The sequence below is a fragment of the Nymphalis io genome, chromosome 15, assembly GCF_905147045.1.
Source record: "Nymphalis io chromosome 15, ilAglIoxx1.1, whole genome shotgun sequence".
NCBI classification, from domain to species: Eukaryota; Metazoa; Arthropoda; class Insecta; order Lepidoptera; family Nymphalidae; genus Nymphalis; species Nymphalis io.
In genome coordinates, this window is record NC_065902.1 from 5,016,797 (window position 1) to 5,038,682 (window position 21,886).

The window sequence follows — 21,886 nt, forward strand, 5'->3', positions numbered from 1 at the left end:
GAGAAAAAAAAATTAAATAAAAAGAAACAATTTAATATAATTGAAATTGCACATAAAATTTCCCTTCACAATATATTTAATACTACAAGGTACAACACGGTAACGACATCACAATGTTATCATATATATATTGAATTATTTTTCGTTCTATGTTCTATTTATGTACAAACTCATTCATATCACAAATTGTACTCGTACAATTGATCAGTCAATAATGGCACCGTTCATATACATTGTTACGAGACATCGATGTAATAAGGCAGAAGATTCGAAAGCTACGGCATGTACATACGTATATACAAAACTTGAATACCAACTATAAACTATGGACCGTATTATTGGTCCACGGATGCCGCGAACGGTCCATTGTTGATCGAATTCGACCCGCGATTAGACAGCCTATTAATAAATTTGTGTTTGTCCAAAAATTTCAGCTATCAAATATTCGATATAAATTTAAATAACGATATTCTGTACTAGACCTTACAATGTATATTTGAAGAATACTATATTATAATGTGATGCGATTCTATTCGAAGCTTGAGTAAAACCACTCTTTTGTATTCTAAGGAAACATTATTCTCTGCTCGCAAAATAAGCAAAGTTGGAGCGTCCATGGTACGTAATAAATTCTACTAATTAATTCCCATCGACAACAATTAACACCGACTACGTATTTTGTTTAGTAAACATCTATTCAAAAAGATTAACACTGTGGGTCTTATTGTTATAATCATATAGTCTATAATGCAACACTCGGTTAAGCCCCAAAGTGTGTGAACAATACAAAATTACGTTAATCGTGAATCTATTCATTATTAAAAAAAATATATTCAAAATCATCAATAATAATTGAATAAATTGTATTCGGACCTCCACAAAGAACATCTTTAAAACCATATCCACAAAATCCAAAATGAGAAAAATGATTGTTTTTTGATCCAACAAGATACTTTTAGCACCCCATAATTTATATACCTAAGCTATTCTAGTGTCCGTGGCCGTGGCCATGTCCGAACATGCTTAAGCCGTTCGGCGCTGTGTTGTTGTTATTATTGTTGTTGCCTTCAGCGTTTGTTTCGTTGTTGCCGTTGACGTTATTTCTGGATTCGAGTTGTTGTTGCCACATTGATGCGTAGAATCCGGCTTGAGCTAGTAACGATTCGTGACTGAAAAATTAATAACATCATTTTAATATTGAGTAATAGAGAAAGTGATGTCTGGGTTTTAATAAGCATATTATATTTTGAGGTTATACTATTGGAAAAATTTATATTACATACCTTCCTCTTTCGATAATTTCTCCATCTTTGAGTACAAGAATTTCATCTGCATGCACGATGGTCGACAATCTGTGAGCGATTATAAGTGTGGTTCTGTTCGCGCAGACTCGTGCTAGAGCCGACTAGAAAAAAAAAAAAAAATGATATACCAATATATTTACTGAAATTAAATTTATCTATGGTATCGTTTAAAAAAATTACAAACATTAATAATGTAATTAAAACGCCCCTGGCCGAATATGTTTCATAGTCGCCAATCACAAAAACTAGCCAATTATATATTATAGCACAAGTGTGTAAACTTGCGATATACTTATCCGTCGTTCTCCTAGTTTTTTTTTTTATAGAATAGGAAGGTGGACGAGCATATGGGCCACCTGATGGTAAGTGGTCACCAAACGCCCTTAGACATTGACATTGTAAGAAATGTCAACCATCGCTTATAGCCAATGCGCCACCAACCTTGGGAACTAAGATTTTATGTCCCTTGTGCCTGTAATTACACTGGTTCACTCACCCTTCAAACCGGAACACAACAATATCAAGTATTGCTGTTTTGCGGTAGAATATCTGATGAGTGGGTGGTACCTACCCAGACGAGCTTGCACAAAGCCCTACCACCAGTCCGAGGACATAACGGCATGAGGAGGAGTTTCATATACTTTTGGGCTACTACTAGAAAGTACTTAACAGAATGCCCAATAACTTTAATGATCCCAAATCCTAACCCGGAATTCTCACTCTCACACGGAATATTGTATTTTACCTGTATATTCCTTTCCGTGTTGGTATCCAATGCAGAAGTAGCTTCATCGAGCAGAACAATTGCGGGATCTTTGAGAATAGTTCGAGCGATAGCTATCCTCTGCTTCTCACCACCACTCAAACGCAGCCCTCTTTCACCAACCTATTGAAAAGTTAAAATGAATCATAACATAAATATTTTCGATTTTATTCGCATCGACATTCAAATAAAAACAAAATTTACTTCATTCAAGTAGGCTCTTTTCTCTTGATGTATCAGTAAAAAGTATTGTTTACATAGACGAAATTGGTTTCCTTTATGACATGGAGTACCGGCTTAGAATAGTACTCCCCCAATCTCATCCCGTGGGTGTCGTAAGAGGCGACTGAGGGACGGGGAAAAGGGGGGATGGGCAGCAGCGTCCCCCCTCCCATAAACATCTTACCCCCTACTGCGCTCGCCAACACGCCTGCCCAGCGCGGCGAGTATGGGCAAACCACCTCCCTAAATGGCAGATGCGCCCAAAAAAAGGCCCCCAGTTACCGGCAAGCCCGCTAGGCCCGACCAAGGTAGCGGTCGCGGTATCGGCAGGGCAGGGGGTGCTAAGAATCACCGGTTCACGGCAGGCTACCGTATAAAACGACTGAAAATGGCAACGTATAATGGACGCTCGATGAGGCTGGACCATCACCTCGCCGAATTAGAAGTAGAGTTAAGTCATATAAACTGGCATATACTGGGGTTATCTGAAGTCCGAAGACAGGGGGAGGACACGATAACTCTAGAGTCCGGTAACTTACTCTACTTCCGCGAAGGTGATAACCTCTCCCAGGGTGGTGTCGGTTTTCTAGTCAAAAAGGATCTCATTAGCAGCATTGTGGAAATCAGTAGTGTGTCGAACCGGGTAGCGTACCTTGTCCTAAAACTTTCCGACAGGTACTCCCTGAAGGTTGTACAGGTATATGCGCCAACTTCGACATACTCTGATGATGTGGTCGAAGCGATGTACGAGGACATCGCAAAGGCCCTCAACGACACCTCGAGGGCCCACTACAATGTTGTTATGGGAGACTTTAATGCTAAAGTGGGAGTACAAGATAGCGGTGAATCGAAAGTCGGACCTTACGGCTTGGGCTGCAGAAATCACAGGGGGCAAATGCTGGTAAACTTCCTCGAAGCGCAGGGGCTTTTTTTGATGAATTCTTTCTTTCAAAAGAAGCCTCAGAGGAGGTGGACCTGGCGAAGCCCCGATAACGTGACAAGGAACGAGATAGACTTTATCATCTCGAATAAAAGGCACATATTTAGAGATGTTTCAGTGATCAACAGGTTTAATACCGGAAGTGATCACCGCTTGGTTCGAGGCACTCTAAATATCAACTTAAAAGCCGAAAGATCGAGAATGATGAGGTCTACTCTCCGACCTACCATGCTCCAAGCTGCTCAAGGCTCCGAAAAGTTCCAAATGGAACTTCAAAATCAATTCACCGCGTTGGAAACCATAAGCAGCATTGATGAGAGAACCGACACGCTGGTCAAAATACTGCAAAACACATCCCGCAAGTGTTTTCCGCCACAGAGAAGAGACAACGCACCAAAACTCTCTGCTGAGACACTCGAGCTCATGAGAAAACGACGAGAACTACCATCGTTTTTGTCAGATAAGGCCTTAAACCGAACAATAAAAACGCTGACGCGACGCGATCTCCGACGCTCCAATACCCGTGCCATCAAGGCTGCGATTGAGCAAAATCGGGGATCGAAAGTGTTCGCTCGCAAGTTTGGGAGGCCGCGTCTGACAAAACTTAAAACTGAAAATGGTGGGGTCGTTACCTCTAGGCCTGAGATTATCGGAGAAGTAGAGAGGTTTTATGGGCAGTTGTTCTCTTCAAGATCGGATAAACCCATGGGAATCAGTATTGATGACCAGCGCGCCCCTCTTATGCGCCATTACTCCGAGGAGCTCCCGGTCGTTGACCAAGGAGAGATTAGGGCGGCTCTAGAACAGCTTAAAAACAACAAATCTCCGGGAGATGACGGAATCACAACAGAGTTGCTTAAGGCAGGCGGGACTCCGGTCCTGAAAGAGCTAGCAAGCCTCTTTAATTCCGTCATCCAACATGGCAAGACCCCGGAAACGTGGAGCGGGAGTGAGGTGGTACTGTTTTTCAAGAAAGGTGATAAAACCCTCTTGAAAAACTACAGACCAATCTCCCTCCTGAGTCACGTGTATAAGCTGTTCTCAAGAGTCGTCACGAACCGTCTCGCCAGACGACTTGACGAGTTCCAGCCCCCAGAGCAAGCCGGCTTTCGATCAGGCTACAGCACCGTGGACCACATCCATACTGTTCGGCAGATTGTGCAGAAGACCGAAGAGTACAATCAGCCGCTGTGTATGGCATTTGTGGACTACGAGAAAGCCTTCGACTCCATCGAAACCTGGGCAGTGCTCGACTCATTGCAGAGATGTCATATCGATTGGAGATATATCGAGGTACTGAGATGTCTGTACAACGCCGCTACAATGACTGTCCACATCCAGGACTGTAAGACGAAGGCGATCCAATTGCGCAGAGGGGTGAGACAGGGGGATGTAATATCCCCGAAACTGTTCACCAACGCGTTGGAAGACGTTTTCAAAACGCTGGATTGGACTAGGTATGGAGTCAATGTAAACGGCGAGTACATCTCACACCTTCGATTTGCCGACGATATCGTCATCATAGCAGAGTCGCTGGAACAACTCACCGAAATGCTGCGTAGCCTAGGCGAGTCTTCCCGGTGTGTCGGTCTCGGCATGAACTTGGACAAGACCAAGGTCATGTTCAATAGGCATGTCGTGCCGGGACCGATATACGTCGAGGGCAAACCTCTCGAAGTTGTTAGTGAATATACCTACCTAGGACAGATTATACAAATCGGTAGGAACAACTTCGAGAAGGAAGCCGATCGAAGAATTCGCTTGGGATGGGCAGCATTTGGCAACCTTCGTCAAGTCCTCAAGTCGTCTATACCGCAATGTTTGAAGACGAAAGTCTTCAACCAATGCGTCTTACCTGCCATGACATACGGTGCCGAAACGTGGACACTAACTGCGGGACTAGTCCACAAATTCAAAGTCGCTCAGCGTGCTATGGAGCGAGCTATGCTCGGAGTATCTTTGAAGGATAAGATCAGAAATGAGATTATCCGGAAAAGAACCGGAGTCACCGACATAGCTTGCAAAATTAGCAGGCTGAAGTGGCAGTGGGCTGGTCACGTATGTCGTAGGACCGATGGCCGTTGGAGCAGACGAGTCCTAGAGTGGAGACCGCGAATCGGCAAGCGCAGCGTAGGGCGCCCTCCAGCCAGGTGGACCGACGACCTTAAGAAGGTGGCGGGCACCAACTGGATGCGGAAGGCGGAGGACAGGGAGCTTTGGCGCACCTTGGGAGAGGCCTATGTTCAGCAGTGGACAACGATTGGCTGTTGATTGATTGATTGATTGATGACAAAGTTAAAAATTAATTTTGGAAAGTCGATAAAAAAAACTCAGAATCACAAAAACCATTACCATAAAATGGATCTTCCATCATATATACTATACATATATAAAAATTTAAAAATATATATTTCATTAATGTAACTTGTTGTTCTCTGACTTAGGTATGATGTATGGTATTCGTTCTTTACTTGAAAAAACAACATGACGGGTTTACACATGTTAATTACTCCAGGACGTTACTCGTTAGTCTTGTAACGAATTAGTGTGAAAGGTAACATGGCCCTGGTGGCTTAACGTTAACGGTAGCATGCGAAAGCGATCCCGTGGCGCTCCTCGTTAAGACGGAAAGGGTACCGCTGGTTTTTTAGTGAGTATTCCGATGTTCGTGGCGCACTCGGCTCCGTGGACACCGGCGAGCCCCACATACCTCCCCCACAGTTCCCGTGGGGGAAACGCGTAACGCGTTTTTCCAGGGTTAAAAATAAAAGGTGGTTTAACGTTACATTTCAATAATGCAAATACATAGTCTTTAAATGAAATAATTATAAGCAATACTTACCTGTGTATCGTACGCATCAGGGAATGTTAGTATTCTGTCGTGAATATCGGCGTTCTTCGCCGCTGAAATTATGTCCGCCGGGCTGGCGGTCAGCTTTCCGTACTGAATGTTGTATCTGTAACAGAACGAAATTACGAACGATATAAACGTATATATATATATAACGATTACGAATCAATATAAACGTAGGATAAATAATAAAGTTGTTCATAGGTTTTTCACAATTAAAATTCGTGGACAAATAAAAATAAGGAGAAAACTTGGCTAGTGATGTGCGGTGAAGGAATACATTATAAGGGGTTTTTTTATATGTAGAAAGAAACTATAACTTCTAATCATCAAATCATTATTTATTTAACTTATTACGTTTCGTTAGAAGGGCAAGTGATCCAATTTTAGTTGAATACACAAGGTTGTGACGGTATAAGGAATAGTTAATATTTCTTACGGAGCAAATTATTGGGTAAAAAGAACCATCTACGATGAGATGAGGTGACGTCAGCGTTCTTTTAGTCTGCCTCTCTATTATAAATGATAAAAAATGGCGCTCGCTCGGCGCGCTCACCGCACGGAGTTGTTGAACAGCACGGTGTCCTGCGGCACGACGCCCACGGCGGCGCGCAGCGAGGCCTGCGTCACGGTGCGCACGTCCTGCCCGTCCACCAGCACGGCGCCCTCGTTCACGTCGTAGAACCGGAACAGCAGCCGCATCACCGTCGACTTGCCCGCGCCGCTCGGGCCCACCTGCGGCACGCACCACGTATCACGTCACCTATCTCAGGCGCTACGCTTCCTCGTGCCAAGTATTATAGTGCCCAAGTATGTGCGCATATACAGGGGCTTCCCCTTTTCCCTCACTGACCGGATAGAGTTCAGACGCAGAACTGACGAGTTTACGTGCTTTCTGAGGCACGAGGCAGGGAAGATAACACTACCAACATCCAAACTCAAACTGCTATTGAGGATTACTTGATAAAAAAAAAGTTTTAATGGTCCGAAGGATTCGACCGCGAAACCTATAAGTGTTATAACGTAGCAACTGAACCAACACGACAAAAGCAATAAATTCCGAATGTAACCGTCGGGTCTTAAATTAACTGACTTCATTCGATAAACGAGGGAAAGTCGAAGTTGATTACTTCCAAATTTAGAAAATTAGACGACGTAATTTTACTTTTCTATTATAACTGTATTTTACGTTAATAAAAAGGCGTACCAAGGCGACAGTCGATCCAGGCGCGACCTTGAAACTGACGTTGTTCAGGACGAGCCTCTCGGGCCCGTAGCCGAAGGACACGTGCTTGAACTCGAGCCCGCCGCGCCGCACGAGCAGCTCGGGCGCGCCCGGCGCGTCGCACACGTCGGTGTCCACGCGCATCAGGTCGAACATGTTCTCCATGTCCACAAAGTTCTTTTGTATTGCCCTATATACATTCCGATAGAATCGTTATAATGATAAAATTCTAAAGGAAACGTTTAACGGCACCAAAATCGTCTGGAGACTCCTTTGAGCATATTTATTTGAACTAATTTTTTTAAAACATTATTCCATATCCTATATACACACAGACATACTTCAACGTGTTTGTATGTTTTCTATGATTTGTATTTAAAAAATTACAATAACTTTCGAATAGGAAACTAAAAAAAAGAATATATTACATATTCATAGAAGAAAATAATTCTCATTCAGGACCGTAAATATTAACTACACGCTTATCATGTACAATGTGTACAATATCTAAATATAATATATAACGGATTTAAGATAACGGAAATGCAATGCCTATTTACATTAACATTAATTATTATCTCTTGTTTGTAATTGCACTTACCTATAATAAGTCCCGAACCAGTTCAACGGAACATATAACTGAACGATATATGATGCAAATAGAACGTAATCTCCAACAGTTAATTCGTAAGTTTTGACAACCATTGAAATAGCCAGCAACGAACCGGCCATCAAACCTGAAAACACAAGACAATTACTTATAACGGTTTATTAAAGATCAATATTTTTTAAACGTAATATGTAACAGTAACAGTCTGTTAATGTCCCACTGCTGAGCAAAGGCCTCCTCTCCCTTTTGAGGAGAAGGTTTGGAGCTTATTCCACCACGCTGCTCCAATGCGGGTTGGTAGAATACACATGTGGCATAATTTCAATGAAATTAGACACATGCAGGTTTCCTCACGATGTTTTCCTTCACCGTCAAGCACGAGATGAATTAAAATCACGTTTTTAGTAAAAGATAGCAAGTTTTTTTTCAATCAGCTTAGGCATCGTGAACAAAAGAATCGGCAATATCATGTTACAGTAACACATTAAACAGTTATTAATAATAAAGATAATAACTTCGCGTCAATAAAATAAGCGATATTTTAAATTAAAGCAACAAATTATTTTATGAAACGAATGCGAAGTTATTGGCTTTGGAATAGTTTATTGGCATCATACAATCAGGTGATAGTTACATACATACAAACGTAAATGAAATCACAACAGAGTTCATTAAAAAAATTATAATAAAATTGTTTCTCTAAAGATAACATTATTGTTAATATAGTGCAATCATAGATATAATCGTACATTGATACCAAATGATAATCATTTATAATCAAGTAGGTATTAGGAAAGTATCGTAAAAAGTTTTTTTTTAGTTTTAAATAGTTTCCTAGCGATGATTGTAACGATAGTTGCAAATTGAGTTAGGGAGTGAAGGCATTGACAATTACTTAAAAAAAGCCAATCAAATATAATAATAATAATATCCTAGGACATTTTTCACACACGGCCATCTGATCCCAAATTAAGCAGGTACAGAGCTTGTACTATAAAACCAGACAACTGATATACTACATATTCTATTTTTCTTTTGTACATACATACTTATATAGATAATTACACCCAGACTCAGGACAAACGGACATGTTCATGCACACAAATATCTGTCCTGGCTGGGAATCGAACCCACAACCTTCTGCGTGAAAGGTAAACATCCACCAACGACACCAACCGGCTCGTCAAGTAAATTACATTTATATAAATAATAATAATTAATTTAAAATTGTTTATTTTAATATTAGTCATGATTTTAATAATTAACCTAAATAATAAAGAACAGTTCTACTTCAAAAGCATAAATTAATAATAATTAGAAAATAAATAATAGGAAAAAATGTGGCAGATAAATAGTGTCCTACAACATGTTTATTTGAACTAATTTGTAATAGAACCAATTGGTTCAATCATTAAAACAATTAGTCAATTTTAATTGCGCATTCAACGATAAGACCAAGTACAATTGATTATTATTTTTATTATATATGAGAATGAGAGCAGATTATAATAATTAATTTAATTAATTGTTACAATGAGAATATTGATATCATTAACTTACCAGCACATATAATAATATTCTGCATCGTATTTAGCATGTTAAGAGTGATCAAGGATTTAAATTCTTCTTTCTGAAACAAATATATTATATTATACGACCGTATATGTATATACTTACGCATAATACGACAGGTACGGTGTCTTTTTTTCCTTTCTCTATATTTGTTTTATTTTGACAAGATTTTATTTATTTAGATTTAATAAAATCAATTATGATTTACATGATATGTATATCACATATATAAGGATTAAAAATTAAAATATATAAAAGTTAAATATAAACTAAATTATATATTTAGCTACGGGCGTAGGGCTTTCTATCGTGTGGAGAGTACCCAATGGTCAATTTGTCTACTACAAAAAACCAATTCTTTATATTGTAATATATAAGACGAAGAGTTACCCAGTTAATTAGTTTGATAAGTATGAAGGATAAACGCGTGATCGTAATTACAAATACAAGTGATATTACAATGTTCTATAATTTTCAGCGCGAAAATGTAGCGAGTCTTTCATAAATTATACGAACAAAGTTCGTCTTAACTAGAATAGAATAGTTGTCACCATTCTATTTATATCAAAAAATTATATATATATATATATAATTTTTTTAATATATATATATATATATATATAGTCTATATATATTATATATATATATAATTCTTTTGTTATATACTATATATATATATATATATATATATATATATATAATTTTTTGATATAAATAGAATGGTGACAACTATTCTATTCTAGTTAAGACGAACTTTGTTCGTATAATTTATGAAAGACTCGCTACATTTTTTTATATATATTTTTTTATATATACATTTTTATATATATATATATATATATAGATATATAGACTATTATTAGTTAGATTTCGTACTTACTTGATAATTTACAATGGCACCCTTATAAGAGACCACTTCGTAGGATTCAGCGCCATAATATTTCACGGTTTCATAGTTGAGGAGCGAGTCAACGGAACGGGCTTTTTGTTCGTTATCGGCTAAATTCATCCTTCGCTGGAACTTTGTACGCCATTCCGTGACAGCTATTGTTGCGACTGAAATTGACGTTTATTTAGTATATAGGTACTTTTCGAAATTAAACGGACTAATTAAAAATTTGCATTACCTAAAATAATAAAAGTAAAATGTTACAAACATTATAATTTAAGGCAAATTAATCATTCCATTACCATTACTATCTAAACGATATAAAGGCAAACTACTGCTATACTTACTTATGTAAAGCACCATTGTTGAGAAAACAATGAGCCCAAACCACACATTGAACGCCGTTATGAAGTATATTACAGCTATTATAATGTCCACAATGGTCGGCGTTATCGAGAACAGGATGTACGACAGCAGATTGTCTATGGAATCGGTACCCCTGTCCATCACCCGAAGCACTTCACCAGTTTTCCTTGATAAATGCCATTTAAGGGGCAAATTGTGTAAATGTCGGAACAACTCTAACTGAAATGGAAACGCTTTATTTTCACGAGATTTCTAAAATAAAATCTATTTAATTTTTTTAAATATTATATTTCATGTTTAATCTTACATTTAAATAACAAATGTGAAACATTATCTGGTTTATGCAATATCTGTAGTAATATTATAAAGCGAATAAGAATTCAAGTACACAAATTAATTAGGAAATAACTAATAGGAATTAATTTAATAGTTATTAGAAAATAACCATTAAATATTAAAGGTGTACGTTTTTCAAATAAATAAATAAATTATCAAAGACAAATGGCGAACTTTGAAATGAGCCTCAAGCAATGCTCTCAAAAACGGAAGTTTAAAGCACAAGTTGTTACAAGTATCATTTCTAAGTTAGTTTAACTGTTCTTCACGATTTCATCTCGTTAATCCCTAAATTTTTATCCCAATTTATTTAGGACTATGCCAAATTACATTTTGATAGGTTAAGTTATTCAGCCATGATAAAACAGCAGTACTCGGTATTATTGTGTTCCGGTTTGAAGGGTGAGTGAGCCAGTGTAATTACCGGCACAAGAGACATTTTTTTATTTTATTTATTTTGAACAAATTAAACATATCTTAAACAATATATACGATAGTAACTACAATAGTATAATACTGTGTCGTAGCTAACATACATACATACTACATAACAACTTAGTTCCCAAGGTTGGTGGCGCATTGGGAAGTAAGCGATGGTTAACATTTCTTACAATGCCAATGTCTATGGGCATTGGTGACTACTTACCATCAGGTGGCCGATATGCTCGTCCACCTTCCTATTCTATAAAAAAAAAAACCAGAATATATTTAAAAATAATCATATCCTCACTCTTCATCATTTCTTAAAAGTTGTTTTTTCTTATATTTTAATATATTGCTTTGCCTAGTCTAGTATCATATTTATTAGCTTTTCTTGAGTGCTGCGTAGAGTTGTAATTGGAACACAGATTTATAGTTAATATTCTTTGTAATAGTATATACCTATTATGTTACCTAAAGTATAAAAAAAAAAAGATTCGGTTACGAACAGGTAAAGTTATTCTATATACATTACTCTGATAAATTTCTAACCCATTTTTTATTTGTAACCAATTAAATATATCTAATAATCGCACATATCTTATACAAGTAATCTCAAAATCGAGTAATAACATTTAAGTGATAACTGATAACGCACAAAATTAGCTTTACGGTTGATTTTCTTTATTAGACCTAACATCCTTAATACTAAAGATCATTTTACAATATCAGCTGTAAATACGTTTGGGGCATAATATATTTTTATCAATCGATTTTATTTACATAGTTGCAATAAATTTGACCGAACCGAATTTGGATTAGTTACAGACACAAGGGACATAACATCTTAGTTCCCAAGGTTGGTGACGCATTGGTGATTTCTAACAATGCCAATGTCTATGGGCGTTGGTGACCACTTACCATCAGGTGGCCCATATGCGCGTCCACCTTCCTATTCTATAAAAAAAAAAACCAGAATATATTTAAAAATAATCATATCTTCACTCTTCATCATTTCTTAAAAGTTGTTTTTTCTTATATTTTAATATATTGCTTTGCCTAGTCAAGTATCATATTTATTAGCTTTTCTTGAGTGCTGCGTAGAGTTGTAATTGGAACACAGATTTATAGTTAATATTCTTTGTAATAGTATATACTTATTATGTTACATGTTGCTGTTAAGCTAAAGGTGGCACATTACATAGAAAATATGGAACTGCATGTAGTTTATAATTACAGCACAAATAATTTCGTCATCTCGTGACAGGGATATATTTTTTTTTAATAAACTGAAGACGTCAAAAAATTTCAAATTACCTAATGTCTTATTGAAATAAATTCAGAGAAAAAAAAAAGCGCCAAAAATTGCAAGTTACGATATTAGCTGTACCTATCTATTTATATTTATCGTCGAATCGTTTCATATATAACGTTTCTTTAACGAAGGTCATCGATATTAGTTTAACAAGTAGTATTGTTGGTAATGATCGAACATTAAGGTCACCTACTCGGCTGACCAGTGAACCAGACACAGAACGTGATACTCGTTTGTCACATGTACAAATCCAATATTTATTAATAATTTATATACTATTTATTTATAAGTATTAAAAGGCCTAAATCTTTATTTAGTTAATTAATTATTTAATTAACACTTGTTATTCAGATATTAACATTATATATATACAATAAATGAAAGATAACATTATATATATATATATGACCTCCAGACCGCTTTCGGCCACGACGGCCAATCTCATGAGAGATTAGCCAACTACGCAGGAGATATTATAGTGCACAAGTGTGTGCGCAAACACAGGTGCACTCTCTATTCCCTTAATCTCATAATCCGATGGGACGGCAAAGCGACACGACCGGAAAGAGTTCAGGCGTAGGACCAACGGCTTTACGTGCTTGCCGAGGCAGGAGAGTGTACACACTTCCAACTTTCAGACTCCGGGCTGCTACTAAGAATTTTCTGACAGATAAAACCCAATAACTTTTTATTGGCCCGACCTGGGAATTGAACCCAGGACCTCCGGGTCTGCCGCCTTACATCAAGCCACTAGACCAACGAGGCAGTCAGTCATATATATATGATATAAATAATATTCATGTTACAACACGACTTCAACCTTTATCAAAATATAGTAATTATTTAAATATACAGATAACAAACATTATTTAAATTTATTAAAAAAAAAGATTAATTTCGTGGTACAGTGGCAAGAAAGCTTTCGTGTTTCTTTTTTAGATCGAGAATGATCTATAACAAGTATTAGGATTCTGATTATGAACAAACCTTAGAGACGCAATAAAAGGCCTTAAAACTAATTGCAGACTTTTTAGACCTTGGGCTTCTTATTAAACTGTACTGATAATTATTCCGTTATCGAAAACGAAACTAATTATAGATTTAAAAGGAGATGGTTCGCAACAGGATTCTGATATTAGCGTCATAGTATTTATGACAGTATTCATGAGGTCGAAATAATTTTTTTTGTGTATTATCTTTATGAAAAAAAAAACATATTTAAAATAGTCTTAAAAGCATGAGTAACGTTTTATCAGAATATATGTGACAAATAAGCACGTAATTGATGATCACGCGCGTATACATTTTATAGCTCTACATAATTTACGTATATATTAAGTTTTTAATATTTGAAGTAAAACTTCTTAGGCGAATCCATAATCAATAAGCGGACAAGGATTTAATTTATAATTTATAACGTCATAACAATAATTTTAATCCTACTTTATATTATTATATATTAAAATGCGTTAATGTAAAATTTTGACCTCACAATAAGCAAGATAAGATTAACAAAACACCGAGACGAAATTTGACGCTCCATGACAATGGGAACCGCAATTTTCCCGAAAGTTGTCGAACATTATTCGTCAAATACCAAAACGGAACCGGAACGATTGGTATAGTTGTACCAAAACACGTTTGAAAAGTTTTCTAAATTTATCCGATTGTCAAGATCTGAATAAACGAATAGGATGTTCGGCCTACTATGTATACTGCAACGAGTAAAATATAGGAAGTTCATAATTATTTAGATGATTAATTACTTATGTTACCTGCAATTCCCTCGTAGTGTATTGTTGAACTCTTATCCACAAGAATGAGCGAAGGTTGTTCAATAGGCCCATCCCACCCGTGCCGCCGCCTTGCAGAAACTTGAAGAACACGTAAATAACAACAAGGTCCCATCGGAAATATAGAGGCGGTATCGAAAGACTGTCCACTGCAAAGAAAAAAATATCAGAAATATTGTTAAGAATTATTCATAAGGAATATTATTATTTTTTTATTTGATGAAACGTAAAAACTTATTGTCGTATTGTAAAAAATAATGTCTTCTTTTGTGAGTTTCATTTCCGTCATTTAAATGGAAAAGAAAGTTTTTTTCACTCTGTACTAAATTTTAAACCACTGCTTAAATACACTTTGAATGTTTAATGAATATCAAATGTTTTCGTTAGCTATATAAACATATTAGTAAAAGCGCGTTTCTGACAGTATATTAGTATATATATATATATATATATATATATATATATATATATATATATAGTCTGTTAATATTATTAATAAGATATTTTTAAGGAACAATCGGGACTTTCTGCTAAAATAAGACGCAAAAAACTTTAGAACCCTACTTTTTATGACAACTCTCATATTTTCTAAAATCTGAAATATTGTAAAATAACGTTTACAATTAAAATAATTATTATATATTAAGCGTTAGTCGTTACATTTCACTGGTACCGTTTTTCTCAAATTTCATATATTATATTTTATTTTCAAGTTTCGTTTTGAAGGAAGCCAGTGTAATAACAGGCACGGGTGATGAATATTTACCATCATAATATTTTAATTATACGGAACCCCAATTTGCTTTCTTAACCTGCACAAATTATCTGCTGATAATTAGGTCAAAAGTATATCACTTGGGTGATAATAATTTGAAATTTATCACAATCGACGGTGTTCAAAAGAATGATACCAGGGAGTAGTGACCCTAAACATCAACGCGATAAATGTGACCACTTCTTATTATTTATAATATGAGACAAGTACGTGTTTTCTATCGTTTTACCTCTATGATCTTTATTTTATTAATATAATAATTTTTGGGGATATAAATTAAATAGTGAACTGGCTTAATTAATTATTTTTGAAGTCAAAAATTGTACTTACAGCCTTAAAATCGCTTCTATTGATTTTTAATATTTTACATCAACGCTGACATCCTCTTCTTCTGTCTTGTAAATCTTTCGTTTCATGTTTTATTTTAAATATTTCGGACAAAACAATAATTTGTAATAAATAATTATACTTTTTTTCAAATTTAAACTTATACCAGAAGATGCAGCGCGTTTCGGAGAAGGTTTTAGAATATAAAATTATTTTAAGCAGCAGTACTTCGCAATTTACGTTTTAAATTTAGGCTATTGACATGACAAATAAGATAGAGAAGACAAGATTATGTATTGACAAAATTGAACTTTAATCAACCTTTTTAAGTTTACTTATACAATTTAATCTTTTTATGGCCTATACTTGTAGTAGGTGAAATATCGCATGTTTATTAAGTAGTATGAAAACTGAGCGTGACATGTTTTCCGACGTACGATGATGTAACGCGTTGTAATGGTTTTACATGACATAAAAAACATTGTAAAAATTTCAATTTATGTGTAATGTTTTTTGTAATAATACATAATTTCATTTATTATTTGATAAATTAACTAAAATTATTTCTTCTCCTGACTGATTATCTTAAAGTAAAGTTAAGCTACGATTACCTACTTAAAATACAAACCACAAATTACACACTATATACATTTGAGGAGTTTGAATTAACTTTAACATAAATATGAATATACATACATATATTGTATCAAAATTGGATATGAGAGCAAAACATTAATACCGAAGTGAACAAAAGGTTTTTATGAGATGAAATAGTGTAGTGGTTTGGACTCGTAGATCTTAACCGAATGTTTTAATTTCAAATCCAAAGGGCCCAATACTTGACTTGTTAGGTCTAGTGGCTCAATAGTGATAGAAATCTTCTTTCGTCGGAAGAAATTCTCACATAAAAATGTTGTTACAAACTTGGGTTTTACCCAGCATTGGGAGAATTAACGGACCATTAAGGGGGCACTAATGTTATCTACTACAATACACTGGTGGTAGGGCTTTGTGCAAGCTCGTCTGGGTAGGTACCACCCACTCATCAGATATTCTACCGCAAAACAGCAATACTTGATATTGTTGTGTTCCGGTTTGAAGGGTGAGTGAGCCAGTGTAATTACGGGCATAAGGGACATAAAATCTTAGTTCCCAAGGTTGATGGCGCATTGGCTATGTAAGCGATGGTTGACATTTCTTACAATGCCAATGTCTAAGAGCGTTGGTGACCACTTACCATCAGGTGGCCCATATGCTCGTCCGCCTTCCTATTCTATAAAAAAAAAAAAAAAAAACTATAATATAATGTCCAAAAACTTACCAATTCGTTTGTTATAGATAGGTACGTATAAGTTGATCACTCGTCCGGCAAGCAGTGCAATAATACAGATAAACACGTATATTTGCAAGCACAGGCTCTTCTTCGGCCAGAGGAAAGGCAGCAGTGTACGAAGCTTGCCGAATACATTGCGAAAAGTCGATCTATTGTCTTCCTGCAAAGGAATATGACGTCGGAAAAAGTATATAATACAATGGTTTTAAGCTACTCGTTTGCGTATAGGTCGAATTTTCGATTTACACATTTGCTCATAAAATTTTACTTTAGCTCAATTATTCAAAACGCAGAAAACACAAAAAGATATGATATTATATATTTTATTAATTTATAATCAAATTAGCCGCGTCGGTCACATGGCTTTACTTGATGTTCGATTTTAGACCTGAACTGTCTATTTCTCCCTTGTCTTTTGGTTACGGCGATAAAGAATTTCCGTGTATAAAAACAATATCCAAAAGCACCTGCCGCATGTCTAACTACCAAAATGACGAACTTCTATATGAAATTCAATCCTCTCATTAACCCTCAAAGGAATGAACTTTTAATTATGAAATAGCCTAACCGCGTTCAAAGCCGTGACTGTCAGTGCTTATATATGAATACGACATAGATCTTCAAGCAATTTTCGTAAGAACACAAAACATTCACGAATTCAAAGGTAAACATTTATATATGTTCAGCTATTTACTACCTTTTTTATTATCATATATTATATGACTAACTGAACTGATAATTATATACAATGTCGAAATAGCCCTATAAACTTTATTCATTGTTAACATCAAAAAAATATGAAATAAAATTTACATGATTTTTAGTAATTATTTTTTTCATATCGTCGGCAATTTAAGCAAATATTATTTTCTCATTAACTGGCCACATGTAAGGAATCATTACCTTAAGTTTTAGTTTCTTTTCGTCTGATACTACAATTAAATGATTTTGATATGGACATGACATCTTAACCTATATACTAATAAAGATAACATATTTATTTTTACTAGACATATGCCGTAATTTTCAGTTGCATTTTTAATACCGGTATTTGATTAAAAACTTTTTGGAAGTTTTTTTTTTATAATTTCAAAGTATATCTTACCACATAAATTAACATAAATAAAAACGATAAAAATAATTCTTATCCGAATTAAAAAGATAATTTTATTAATAGACATTACTCACCCTCGGAGGGATGTTCCTACGATTTCCATCATCACTTTCAAGATATTCAAACTGGTGCATTATACCCGGTGCTTTCATTCCAAGAATAAACATTATCATACAGGAGACATAACGACCGACGAAGAGGGACATTTCCAAACGATCTTGGAGACTGAAAAATAACAATATTTTACACAAATTCGACCAAATTTATTTGATAACGAAATAATAATTAGTTGCATCAAGATAACTTACTCTTTTAAGTGCCACCACCATCCTTCTTTATTGATATTTAAGAATGATAAATTTTCTGATACAAATATCATAGCCCAGAATACAAGTAACACGAATCCATGCCCCCTCGGTGGTACCGACGGCAGAAGATACCGTCTTTCAATCACAGCCAAATGTGCTGATAGTGGAAAAACTATAAGATTTACCACTACAGCTAATATCTAAAAAGTTTATTAAACATACAAAATTATGTTTAAAAAATACATTTAATTATTTTAATATCACACAGTAGAATAGTAAAAACTGACCAGTGTCTTATTTTTTATTCAAATCTTATTAATTAATAGTATTGTTTTTGTTAGTTGTTTATAAGAAAGACATGTTATTATTGTAACGTTGAGGATTAAAAAGTCGGCTTTCTGGTTTAAAAAAAAACCATATTCGTAAATCTCTGACACATCTTCAAGAAATATTACCAAAGACGGATTATTATTTATGTAGTTCAAATGTATTAACTATCGTTATATTATATATATAATAATTGCATTTGCAAGCCCCCACTGTCATAGAATAAAGTTGATATTTTATTACAATAATCTTTGTAACAAATATTAATATTAGTTATGAATTGCTATCAGACAATTTTATAACATTTTCAAAATTTCAACGGACACTTAGAAAGTCTTTAAAATAACCGAATTTAATAATCAAATGCAAATCGAAGTCACTAGTATCGGAAGTTTCGTTTCCACTCATTTCCACACATTAAAACTATTGTAAATATAAAAACAAAACTAATTGCAAAGGAATACGAATACAATATTATAATAATATAATATAATATACGAAGCATATATTAAAAAGAAACATCTTTTGATTAACCAGAAAATTATTAGCCATTATATTAATGCTATAGATAAGTATTGAAAAGCAGTCTCGGTGCACTTGTAATATTTTCTTCAGGTAAACATTAAATATTAGTAAGCATAAAGTAAATAAGAAACCCTTTGAAGTAAATATAAATGATATACACAAAGATTTTATGAAACAACCTTGCTGTATAATTTAAAAAACTAATTGTTTTTGATTTGCATAATCATTGAAAATGGGTTAATTTAAAATGAATTAAAATAATTGACTGTGAAACTGCATACATTAACATTAATCAAATATGGACATTTAAAAAGCACACAATTTATATAATCTCACCATATATCCATATATATGTCCTCCTTTAAATACAAAGGCTTGTAAAAGGAACCTTACAATAGCCAATACAGATACAAAAAGAGTGAAAAATAGTTGCACCAAAAATAATTTTGATGATCTAACATCTATTACTTCTGTAGCATATCTGCAAACAAAATAAATTCCATTCAAGTAAATTAACACAAATAATTTTGAGTTTTATGAAGCTAACACCGTTTTGAAAATACACATAACAGCGAAACTTGAAATTCCTAAATGAAAAATCAATATTATTGAATCATTTCCATGAAAAATTCTTACCACCTATAATTATAATCTAGTATAATTATATTTTAATCACAAAGACTCTGTAAGTTAGCAAATTTGGTATGAGCTTATTTAGCACAGATGGTATACAGTATTCTTAGTATATTTAACTTGATTCACTTCTGCCTGAATAGTGAAATTTTATAGTTTTAATCTCCTCTTACTTTACATAGGAGAAGCTATGCTTATTTTAGTACTTTTAAAGTCCTTAAATTTATTTCTTCACATATTATCATATTATATATGTGTGTGTGCTTAATTCAGACTATAAAAATTAACAAATTCACACCCAAAAACATGTAGATACAAAGTAAGAATAATGTATTCTTCAAAGATTTACTTGCAATTTTTTCTTATTTAAGTATCAAAGATTTAAACATAAATGTCATTTATGTTTTAAATATAGCATGAAGTAATTCAATAATATATCATTTAGGCATATTCAAATGTGTTGTTATAGTTTATTTCAATATATAAAGATTGTGGCAAAAATGTAATAAAATCACATTTAAAAAATGTTATACACATATATAATTTAAACAAAATAAAAATGATACCTTAAGCTTATATTATCAGCATTTATTGAATTGAATTTTTAAGATATCTAAATGGGAGAAAAAGTACTTACCTTTTATACATAACTATTTGTATTATCCCAAATACAAATAGGAAGCCACCTATGACAGCAGCAGAAACTGTCTCCATAAAACATTGTGATATTCCATGATCTATCCATATTTCGCCCAACGTAACGTTCGGCGGACAATACTCCATCGGGACTTCTAAAATTAAAACGTTTTTGTAACAATAAGTTGAGAAAAACAACCGGTCGCTATGTTTTAACCGTAAACACCGGCATTTGCGATCTGCATTAAAAATTTTAATAGGTTAGTGTTATATATTTATTACTAAAAACTACACATTTAGCTTAATAAATTCATACTTTACATTAAACTTTGCTAACAAACAACGCGCAATTTAATATTCATGTATTAAATGAAAAATAAGCTTTTTAGATAGGTTTTTAGTATATGTTACTATATTGCTCAATAACAATACCTATTATTTTTCGTTAAATTGAAATATCTTAATCTTGCACACACGTAATACAGTAAATGTTATACACATTACATTACATTACCTTCCGAAGAAATTATCGAATAAAATCGCTTAATCTGTGACAGACAGATGACTAGACATTACATTTTATGACAATTAACTGCTAAGCTAAAATTTTAGTCAAGTGTCATTCTGACAGTTAACTGCGCTGTTAAAGCTTTGACAGCATACAGTGTTACCCAAAACATTTGTAATAATAAAGATTCTATGCAGGAAGTAACCAATATTCATCTATGGTTAACTATTTGGTAACGCCTAGCTCATGGTCAATACATTGGTAATTAAGCTAAGTCGCGATATCGAATTATGAAATTTTAATAAATTATTATAATATATCTTAAAAATAATTGAATGCTAACTGATTTCATCTTTGCGCTTCAAAACTAATATTAATAATAAAAATTACCTGCAATCTAATGTATATTTACTAGGATTTTAACCAAAGATTACAGTTTCAATTCCAGACAAGCATCACTGAATTTTTAAGTACTTCATATTTTATATTTGTCGCTTTGAGTTAATTATTTAATGATATAGGAAACATCATCGACATTTTAACTTATATATATTTTTAAATAAGTTATCATGACTTACAATCACTAGAACATTTTGGCTCATTTACTCGGCCATCTTAGCTTAGAAATATTTATATAACTCTATATCACATTTTAAAATATATGTTTTTTTTCCTGTCCATTGCATATTTAAAAAAAAAACTACCTATAAAAATAGTAATTTCATACATACCTTCACAGGATTTATTTTTGATTTATTTATAATATGATTAATATCAAAAGTAAAAATCTCTAC

The 21,886-nt window shown here is 34.2% G+C and overlaps 1 protein-coding gene across 3 annotated transcripts; it reads right to left on the reverse strand.

Moving 5' to 3' along the window:
• Window positions 1-12: 12 nt before the first annotated feature.
• LOC126773556 (ATP-binding cassette sub-family B member 6) lies at window positions 13-21,181 on the reverse strand. Of its 3 annotated transcripts, none has more exons than XM_050494498.1 (17): window positions 21,099-21,181; window positions 20,586-20,739; window positions 19,652-19,796; window positions 18,464-18,663; window positions 18,230-18,380; window positions 17,030-17,201; window positions 14,589-14,755; window positions 10,724-10,961; window positions 10,368-10,543; window positions 9,476-9,545; window positions 7,907-8,042; window positions 7,288-7,495; window positions 6,637-6,815; window positions 6,072-6,186; window positions 2,050-2,190; window positions 1,284-1,405; window positions 13-1,169 (listed from the first exon to the last, which is right to left on the reverse strand). In XM_050494498.1, the coding sequence occupies exons 2-17, from the start codon at window positions 20,729-20,731 to the stop codon at window positions 989-991; spliced, it is 2,547 nt and encodes an 848-aa protein (XP_050350455.1). In that variant the 5' UTR covers window positions 20,732-20,739; window positions 21,099-21,181; the 3' UTR covers window positions 13-988. The 3 variants fall into 3 exon arrangements, with proteins under 3 accessions (XP_050350455.1, XP_050350457.1, XP_050350456.1); XM_050494500.1 differs by having other exon boundaries at window positions 20,586-20,736; window positions 21,099-21,140; XM_050494499.1 differs by having other exon boundaries at window positions 21,017-21,101.
• Window positions 21,182-21,886: the final 705 nt, after the last annotated feature.

What these genes read in the sequence shown, in the direction of transcription:
- LOC126773556 (XM_050494498.1), bottom strand. Translation starts at nt 20,731, where the DNA reads ATGGAGTATTGTCCGCCGAACGTTACGTTGGGCGAAATATGGATAGAT. An exon ending in GTGCCATTGTAAATTATCAA is followed by an intron (nt 9,546 to 10,367) that starts GTAAGTACGAAA and finishes TATTTGTTTCAG; the next exon opens with AAAGAAGAATTTAAATCCTT. An exon ending in CTGGATCGACTGTCGCCTTG is followed by an intron (nt 6,816 to 7,287) that starts GTACGCCTTTTT and finishes TGCGTGCCGCAG; the next exon opens with GTGGGCCCGAGCGGCGCGGG.